This window comes from Tripterygium wilfordii, chromosome 14, assembly GCF_013401445.1.
Source record: "Tripterygium wilfordii isolate XIE 37 chromosome 14, ASM1340144v1, whole genome shotgun sequence".
Lineage (NCBI taxonomy): Eukaryota > Viridiplantae > Streptophyta > Magnoliopsida > Celastrales > Celastraceae > Tripterygium > Tripterygium wilfordii.
Genome location: NC_052245.1, coordinates 5042973 through 5052929, shown reverse-complemented (window position 1 = coordinate 5052929; position 9957 = coordinate 5042973). Strand labels below are relative to the sequence as shown.

General features: G+C 34.4%; 2 protein-coding genes across 2 annotated transcripts; both read right to left on the bottom strand.

Annotated features, from left to right (window-relative positions):
• Positions 1 to 706: 706 nt before the first annotated feature.
• Positions 707 to 3253, bottom strand: LOC120015490. The gene is made up of 3 exons (XM_038867946.1): positions 2776 to 3253; positions 2412 to 2692; positions 707 to 1270 (listed from the first exon to the last, which is right to left on the bottom strand). Exons 1-3 carry the CDS (start codon positions 3050 to 3052, stop codon positions 1205 to 1207), a joined length of 624 nt encoding a protein of 207 aa, XP_038723874.1. The 5' UTR covers positions 3053 to 3253; the 3' UTR covers positions 707 to 1204.
• Positions 3254 to 7487: 4234 nt separating this feature from the next.
• On the bottom strand, positions 7488 to 9195 carry LOC120014146. Its single transcript, XM_038866068.1, has 4 exons — positions 9180 to 9195; positions 8006 to 8922; positions 7806 to 7895; positions 7488 to 7673 (listed from the first exon to the last, which is right to left on the bottom strand). The coding sequence occupies exons 1-4, from the start codon at positions 9193 to 9195 to the stop codon at positions 7488 to 7490; spliced, it is 1209 nt and encodes a 402-aa protein (XP_038721996.1).
• Between the last annotated feature and the right edge of the window lie 762 nt (positions 9196 to 9957).

Below are 9957 nucleotides of genomic sequence, written 5' to 3'. Positions count from 1 at the left end.
GCTTGGGCTTTATATCATTTTCGAATTCTAATTTCTTTGAACACAATGCCATACCAAACTGAGCGAGGCCCATGTGCCTTGACCTGCCTAATGGGAACGAGCAAGCTTACCCTCCAAGATTTCCTTTGAAAATGTACAACCCTACAACCAAGTTTTTTTTTTTTTGAAAAATAATAACATCAACATTTCATTCTATGATAAAAAACGTTCAACTTAGCGTCACAAAAGTAGTTTTGGAATTTATAAACATCGGACAACACTAGACTACTCAAGAAAATTACAAATACCGAACTACACCGGACTCTATCGGACTAAACCAAACTACTCCGGAATATACCTGAGCAAACTAAACAAAAAAAAAGTAATGATTCTGAATCAAGAATCTTGACTTCCCCTTTATTGAGAGATCGATCTCCACTAAATTTAGGAATCACATCATTGTACACCAAATATTTGTCGTCGAAAAACACCAAAAATCACCGATGATCAAGAAGTCTCGACATATGAATGAGATCTAGATTTTGAGCAAATGAAACTTGAAGCAAAACCTATTTTATTATAAAAAAGAGGCGGCTTGTTTTTTTTTAAGAGAAAAAGAGTCTCTGTATGATCTCTAATTTGGGTATAAAAGATTTTTTTTTTTTAATTTCTTACAACTAAATAAATTTGGGTAATATATACAACATAAAACAAAGAGTATACTACATTCAATAATTACTTCACCTTTTAACTGTATAAAATAGTAATTACTGAACAAGTCATGATAAAACATTAACAAAGAATGCCAAATGTATCCCAAGTATCAGAAGCTCTTTTGCCTGTCTATAAATATACACATTTAAGTTGCTGTATTAATTAGCTTTTCCTTCTTCAATAATTTTTCGAGTTGCAGGTGACTCCTTTGGATACACCAGTGTCCAAGAAAATTCCAAAATCACAGCTTTCTTTTTGGCAATCGAGAATGATACCATATAAATTTGTTTTTTGAACATTCGATATGAGCATAAACTTGAGCTGTCATATCTGCGCACACAAAACTTTCCCATCTGATGACAGTGTAAGTTGGGTCAAAGTCTAACGCATGGCCACAAGGGTATTGCTTCAAGTGGGATCGCTTCGAACTCAAGACCTTCCAAAATCGAAGACTTTGGTTAGCCAACAATATATCATATATTTATCCCTCTCTCATTGTTAATGTGTTCAGTTACTTCACTCTTTCTTCTTGGAGAATCTTTTGATATCCGGAGAACACATTTTTGCAAGCTGAAACCTGCAGAACATGACCACAAAAATTTCATTAATAGAGAAGTGGAAAATTCTTTATCTACAAACTAATGTTGATGTGCAAGGAATGAGATTCAAATAATACACAACTTCACAGGAATGAATCTATGTAGCAAATATCAATGACGTACCTGAGTCTCCGCGGGTCTTGGACGAACTCTAAAAAAGATGCTTTTTTAAAAAAAATTAAATGGCGTATTTTACTTAAATGAGTTTGGGTGTATTATAACACTAATAGTTTTTCAAAAATATAGGATCCTAAGAATTCGAGGGCCGTGGGCGGTGGTCCATGTTACCTGCCCCTTGGGACCCCCTCGCAGACATATCGGAAGAAGTCAAAATACAGCATCTTCCCACCAATCACAAAAGTCAAAATACAGCATCTTCCCACCAATCACAAAAAAAGGCCCATGAATGGGATTCTCGGAACCCAAAAGAAAATAAGAAACAAGAAAATCAAAGAAATGAATCTTCCAAGTCAACTCCAAAGTGGCTTTCAACATTAACACATGAAGGTTTGGTAGAATTTGAACTCAGGACTCACTGTACGTCCTCATAAGCCATCAAATTAGGCGTAATTTTAGTGCAAACATGCATGTGGCGTTCCTCAGAGTTGAAGGAGGGGAGGGTTCAAGACTGTTCTAATAGAGTTAATGTCAAATTTTTAGACCTTGCATACTCGCAAACGTAATTTACAGATGTAAGAAAATCTAGCAGAAACCAACTTGTAGAGGTATTGTCGGAACTCAAGACTCACACGGTTTTGTCTTTACAATGGTCATCTAATTGAGAAGTATTGGATCTTTTAACTTACAAAACATTTTCATTTCCCTCAATTTTCTGATGTAGGACATTTCATCTCGACAAAAGAAAGAGAGACACTAATTAGAAAAAAGGAAAAATAACCCTAATGAGAAAGTTTCCTGGTGAAGCTTATAGTGTGTTTCATTACGTATAGATATAGAAAGGGACAACTATATATGTAATCGCCATACAATTACAGATAAAAAAATGTATTAAGCAATCTATTTCGCACGTCATCATAAAATTTAAAAACCTGGAATTCATGCTTTAACTAAATTATTTATTAAGAGATTTATAGAGAGAGAGAGAGAAAGAGGACTTACAGCTTCAATGTCAATCTTGTAAACAAGAAGCTTTCTTCTCTCCTTGCAACTAGTTCTATATGCAACAACCATATGAGCAATTGCAAGAACCAGAGAACACAAAAACAGAGCAATCTCCATAGCTTTAACACACCCATCTCCATTTCTTTCAATATTACCGATGCTAAACACATATGAAGCCTTGACTGAAACAAATATCAAAGAAACCACACTACATATCATTGTGATCCCCAAATATGGCCCTCTTGAAAGCCTTGGCCCATCACAAAAGCTGTACACACCTACAGAACAAAAGACAGAGTCATTTTTAGCCCCAAAGTTTAAAAAAGGAAAAAGGTAATTTTGATGTTGATATGTGACTTACAGATTATGATGGCTGATCTGAGTATGGAGATTAGGGGAATGTCGATGAGGGAGTATCTGAAATGATAGTTATTGAGATGGGAAGAGATTATTTGTGGTGATGAAGAAGAAGAAGAAAGAGAGGCAGATAGAAGAGCAGAGGGGAGAAGAGTGTCTGCTATGACAACAAGAACTGGTGCTGTGAATACAAGGAAAGAGATCACCATAGTTATCAAGAAGAAAACAGTCTTCAATCCTCTTAAAAATCTCTTTGATTTCCCTTCTTTTGCAAAACCCATCTTTGATTTTCTGCTGTGGGTTTCCGGGTGTGTGGGGTTGATTTTGGGGATTCTTGATGATTTATATACAGAGAGAAATGTGCTCGAGACTTTTTTTGATAGGCAAAATTGACCTGTGTTTATAAGAAAGTTTGATTTTTTGGTAATATTTAAGAAAGGAAGAAGACAGAATGAATTTTATTGGAAGGTGCAATGCGGGCTGAGGTTCAATGGTCTGACTCGACTTCGGAGAGAGAGGGAGACAATTGGACAACGAGTTGGAAGTTTATTAGACGCGCATGATACTGGTCAAATGAATATTTTAATATTAATGACAATACTTAATTTTTTATTTTTTATTTTTACAGAGAGGAATGCTCGAACTCGAAACTTTTATGAGATGTCACACACACGAATGTCATCTAAAGTTTCGTGCTTCTCAATACCTAATTCTCTTGAGAGATTTCTTATGATAGTTTTTTTTTTCCCCTTTTGAACACTTGACCTATATACCATACAAGATGCCCCCTAGTCCTAGATGTTTAAGAAATTTAAGGAATTTTTTTTTTTCTATCGGTGTGTTTTAAGTTTTAGGTCAACTTATGAGCTTTTTTAACTGTAAGAATAAAGATATTACTCATATGAAAATTCTCAAGTGAGGGATCACTCACTTTATTTAAAATAAGGGATTCATCTAACACCATTCATTATGTGCAAGTGTGGTCCCCACACGTGATGGGACCCACGCGTGAATGGTGTTAGATGGATCCCGCACTTTAAATAAAGTGTGGGATCCCGCACTTGAGAATCCCTCATTACTCATATATAATAAACATGGTACAATAAATGAAATGAGAAAATATTCAGTGGTTATGGTTTGTCATGTCACATGCGTGTATCCGAATTCATAAATGACAACAATTCTTTGGTAACTGTGATGCCAAATCATGAGTAGTTGGAGATAAAAATAGTTAGTTCATAATTCAAATTTTAAATCATTCACAACAACCCATAAATTGATATCAACATTTTATGAAATATCGACAATCATGAGTAGTTCAGATGACATTCATGTGTGTAGTATTTCATAGAGGTCTTTAGTTCAAGCTTTCCCATCCACTTCCCTTTACTACAAAAAAATCATGTTATGAAATATCACAATACTATTAATAATGATACACTACATTAGCACGTGACATGGCATAGCAGATCTTAATGCGACAAAGTCAGACTTAAGCCCTTCAGTTTTTTCAAATAAATGTCCCTTACAAAACAAAATTATTCTTAATTGAAGGTTTTCTCTTTTTAATCATAGAGTTAAAGAAAAATTGTTAGCTCAATTTTTACTCCTGAGTGGTTTATGGCGTCAATTAATAAAAATACGTCCCACGATTAACTCCTAATTAGATTATTATTACCAATTAATGTTAATTATATTATTTTAATCACAAAAAGAAATACATATATACATCAATTAAAAATATTATCTCATCAATCAAGCGGGTATGGTGGAACCCACGGGTTGGGATCCATGTCATCACATCAAGAATTTGTTTAACACTCGCAATAGAGTTTCTTAGAGTGTATTTGGATTGAGGGATTTGAAGGAAAGAGAAATGAAGTTTCCTTCTAATTCTCATATTTGGATAGTTTATAAAAAATTAAGAAGATGGATTTGAAGAGAATTGGAGGGAAGATTTCATTAAATTTTGACCAAAATACTTCGTCCCAAAATGGGGTCATTTGGAGGGAATATATGACTAATTAAATTATTTATTTATTTTTACCTTTATGCATAATACTTAGACATAAAAGATAGGGATAAATTAGTAAATTAAATTAATTTTCTTTCCTTTCTTTTTTTTATCTATCCAAACATGAGAAAGAGAAAATGATTTTCCCTTCCATTCTCTTTCCTCCTCTTTCATTCCCTTCCATTCTCTTCCATTTCCTACAAATCCCTCAATCCAAACACACTATTAAGAGATTCTATATTTTACCTACTCATATATCACATTTTGATAATTTACACAACATCTCTATTCCATAACAAGTGCATGAGTATGTCTATCATAAATCTCTATAATATTAAATATTATTTATTTGTATTACAATTTTATAGAATGGTATGTCCACCACCTTTTTGGAGAGAGGTGAGAGGAGGGAAGAGAGAGGAGAAAATATTATTCTTTAAATTTAGATATTGCAATAGTGGATCTCTAGATCACTAGCTGTAGAGACTCACTTGAGAGAAGCTGTATTTTACAGATTCTTAACATATTCTGATGCATCATCATTTTTGCTCAAATCTGTATTTTTAGATCTCCATTTTAGCTACTTGTATCAATTTACAAATAGATGCAAGTGTTCTACGAAGTTTTTTCAATTTCTTTTTTGGTTTTTCTTTTGATTAATTTTTCTGTTATTTATGTAACAAAAAAAATTATGACTATTGACCTAAATTAACACATGTAGTCTGGGTGTTCACAAAAATAAAACACACATATATATAGTCTGACTGCACCAAAGATATTCTAATTTTAATTTTTGTAATGATCTGTGAATGATTTGAGTGCCATTGCCTTGTAATTGAGAGTGAGTGTCTAAATCATAACCCAATAGGTTGTATTTTTTTTTTATATGTATTACTCTTTAAGGATTCATTTGGAGCACTGTATAAAACATGAGAAAGTATAAATTTATAGGTTAATGATGTTATATTATATTATCCCCACCTTATTTTATGCAAAGCAATCTCGGGTAAAAATATATTTGAAGAAAAATAGGCTATATATATATATAATTACCATTAATAGCTTATAAAAAATATTACATATTAATGAAGTTTCTAACGCAAACAGGGTATGAAAGCACATATATTTTAATTAAAGAATATTTGACTACCTTGGTGGAGCAGCCAAGCAGACTCGTCACATTTTTTTGTCAACGCCCAATAGCCTGAGGCTGGTTTAATATTACTCCACTTTATTTTCTTGAAAAACTTATTATTATTGGAGATATTTTACTTCCAGGACAAGTATTTATTTATTTATTTTTGTCTAATTGGAATTATTGGGGCAAATAATTCCCTTAAAATGACACATCGACATATATGGGCATTTGGAGCCGCCTTTCTCCAACCTAGCTAGAAGAAGAAGTCAATATAAAGTAAAAGAACACCACCAATGTGAGTATGACTGGTTCAAGAATTTTACAACCCCACATGAAATTATTTATTTATGAATTTAGACTTTTCATCGATTGGAGGAAAACATCTCGTAGCAACTCTACAATTAAGCGTGTTTTTGTGAAAGGACTATTGGAATGGGTGACCTCCTGCGAAGGCAAAGCCGTGTGGGCCGATCGAACAACTCTAAACGGACAATATAGTTGGTTATATAATATGGGTGTGGATTTATAACATGGTATCAGAGCCAGCTCCACTCGTTTGGATTACCTGTTGGGCCTTTTGGATGTCTTTATGGATGAACCACCCACAGGTGAGGGGTACTTGTAGGGCCTTTTGGATGTCCGATAGACGGACCACCCACAAGTAATCATAACCCGTATAGTCCACTAGTTGGGTCCGGTATACCCAACCCACAAATTGGGTCCGGTATACCCAACCCACAAATGCGGAGGAGTGTTAACATATATAGATAAATTCAATTCCTTACCATTAACAACACGTTTTCCTGGAGGTAAACATCCCGTAGTAACTAGTAACTCTACAATTAAGTATGTTTTTACGAGAGCACTATAGGGATGCGTGACATCATGGGAAGGCAAAGCTGTGCGGACCCGATGTATTCACGGAAACCGGACAACTTAACATGAACAATATTATTGATGTGTATTAGGCTAAAAATTCTAATAATATCTTTGAGTAACATAAACATCCAAAAACTCTAAGAGCATTGTACTCTGGAGGCTTATCATGTAGAATGTGATATGGGCTTTTGTTATCTAAAGTTCTTGTAGGAAGTCTATTTATAAGATGTACTGCAATAAGCACACAGTGTTCAGAATTTTTCTGGAATTCCAGATTGTAACTTAATAGCCCTACTGGTATTTAAGATATGCTGGTGTTTTCTCTCAACTATGCCATTTTGTTGAGGTGTGTAAGGACATGTCCTTTGATGGATTATACCTTGTGTATTATAGAAATCTATCATGGTGAATTCTAAACCATTATCAGACCTTATTACCTTTATTCCTTTGTTAAACTGATTTTTGACATAATTGTGAAAATATTGTATGTGATCCTTAACTTCTGATTTAGATCTCATTAGGAAAATCCAAGTAGCTCTAGAGAAGTCATCAACAATAGTTAGAAAATACTTATATCCATTAACAGAAATTACAGGATTGGGTCCCCAAATGTCTACATGTAAAAGATCAAAAGTAGCTAAGCTTTTGCTAGTACTAAGAGTAAACTGATTTCTTTCCATCTTAGCTAGGGGACAAACATCACAACCTTAGGAGATGGATGTCCCAATCTCTTATGCCATACAAAATCTGTCAGAGTTGCATTAACCAATCCATCAATTTTCTTCTCAGGTTTCAACTCTTCCAAAAGTTGATATAGTCCCTCATGCATGACTCCCATCCCAATTTTCTTCAAAGTGATTAAATCATGCATCTGACATAAATTTGGGGTGAAAGTCAACTCACAATTTCTATCTCTAAGTAACTTATTCACTGAAATCATATTGAAGTTGAAATCTGTCACACATAAAACAACCTTCAGTAATAGATTATTTCTTAGTCTAACCTGTCCTATATGGCTGACTTTATGTTTTGTTCCATTTGGCAATGTAACAAACGAATTTATATGATGCTTGCAAATAATCAACCATGCACACTATATGAGCAGAGGCACCCGTATCAATATTCCAGTTTGAGTTCAAATTTATATTACCTCCTACTGCAGAGACTGAAGTTGTGTGATTTGTATCTCTAGCTCCCATTTGCCTTCAAATAGGTTATAAGCTGTTGACACTGATCATTAGACAATTGATTAGAGTTGCTTTGCTGGCTTTGTATGCTTGCATCCACTTGATTTGCAGTGTATGCTCCTCTTTTCTCATTAAAGTTTGAACCTCCTTGCTTCTGCCTTTTGTTTGTAAATTCATAATCCGCAGGGTATCCTACTAATTTGAAACACTTATCCACTGTGTGGTTTGTCTTCTTGCAATACTTGCAGAAGAGCTTCTCATTGTTGTTCCTTTTTGAATTTCTTGCTCCATTGAAACGATTTTTTCCTACAGGTTGAGAAGTGACTTGCATCACCATCTGCTCTTGAACCTCAGAATCCTTCTGAATGAGATTCTTCTTGGTGCTTTGATTGACAATTTGTTTTCTTTCCACTTGACCAATCTGTGCAAAAGCCTTATTCACATCTGGCAGTGGATCCATAAGAAGAATTTGGTTTGTGACATGTTCATAATGATCATCCAGACCCATGAGAAATTGTAACGGCTTCTCCTTGTTTTGTTGAGCCATAGAAATTTTATCAACACCACATTTGCAGCTTCCACATCTACATACGGGTAGTTGTTTGTACTGATATAACTCATCCCAGAGTGATTTGATCCTTGCATAATACTCAGTTACAGGTGAGTCTGCCTGCTTAATTGTTGAAATAGCATGTGTTAGCTCAAAATCTCTGGTTGGGTTAGCAGCGGAATACCTGTTTTTGAGGTATGTCCACAGCTCATGCGACTTCCTTGCAGTGGAGACACTCACCATAATGTCTGGTGAGACACAATTGGTGATCCAGGTCTTCACCAAGCTATCAACTTGTATCCAATCTTGATAACTTGGATCAGCTTCATCTGGAGTTTTGAGAGTCCCATCCACAAAGCCGATTTTTTTCCTCGCTTTAAGAGCTGTTTCAAGTTGATTTTATCCAAAGATGAAAGTTGCTCCCAGTAAGTGTTAATGCTATCAAGCTCGAGGCGAAATCAGAGTGAGTAAGGTAATAGGGATTTCGAAATGGATTTGGAGTTTGATTCATCATCTGGGGCATAGAGAATTGTAAATTCTCAAATTGATTTTGATTTTGAGAAACAGGGATATTTGAGGTTGAAGGAAAAGCTGAAGATTTGCACTTTCCGTGAGCCATTTGTTTTGAAGAATTTCTAACCTGTCTTCGATACCATGAAATGGATTCAAGAACATATCAAAAACAGAGAGAGAAGATGAAGTTTGTATATTCAAAATAGACAAGTTACCTTGGAACGGTAACCATAAAAGGTTTAAATGCATACAAGGCAATATGACCAACGGTCATATTTGCAGAGAAAGGAATAAACAAATAAGAAAAAGTACAAGAAGCAGTGAAACAGCTGTGTTCCAATAAGATAATAAAGAAGAAAATAAAACGATGTCGTTGAAGAGAATAGGCTGAGAAACTTGACAAGAAACGATGACGTTTAACTACAATCTTCAACACGCATAATTACAAAATAACAATAAACACCCAAATAAATCATGATTAGGAGTATACCATGTATTTAATAACATGTTATTATACGTGTGAGAGAAAATGCAACATCTTGCAAACAAAAGATTTATCAAAACATGAAAATAAAGAAGAAAGATAAGTACACATCATCCTAAAAAAGACACGAATAATTAATTTTATGTGGTTCTTTCTTGTCCAATTGTTCACGTAGCATAGGAGGTTCCACTTTCATAGAGAAAATTAATGTGAATAGAACAAAAAGGAAGGCATGTCTTCCTTCTATCTGGATGCGGAGAAGTCAGAGATTGAGATTATGAGAGGATGTCCTTATCATATTACACTTTCTAGAAGCCCTGACGACTAATACATCAATATCATATGTAATATATGTAGTTATGTACCATCAATCTTGCCTTCCAACATTTTGGTTTTTTAATTTGTTGTCATACATCACCCT

Coding starts and splice junctions, on each gene's coding strand:
- LOC120014146 (XM_038866068.1), bottom strand. Junction 7,896..8,005: donor AGCTTATAACCTATTTGAAG/GCAAATGGGAGC, acceptor CTGCTCATATAG/TGTGCATGGTTGATTATTTG. Junction 7,674..7,805: donor AAGTCAGCCATATAGGACAG/GTTAGACTAAGA, acceptor AATTTATGTCAG/ATGCATGATTTAATCACTTT.
- LOC120015490 (XM_038867946.1), bottom strand. CDS start 3,052: ATGGGTTTTGCAAAAGAAGGGAAATCAAAGAGATTTTTAAGAGGATTG. Junction 2,693..2,775: donor CAGATCAGCCATCATAATCT/GTAAGTCACATA, acceptor TTTGTTCTGTAG/GTGTGTACAGCTTTTGTGAT. Junction 1,271..2,411: donor ACAAGATTGACATTGAAGCT/GTAAGTCCTCTT, acceptor CATGTTCTGCAG/GTTTCAGCTTGCAAAAATGT.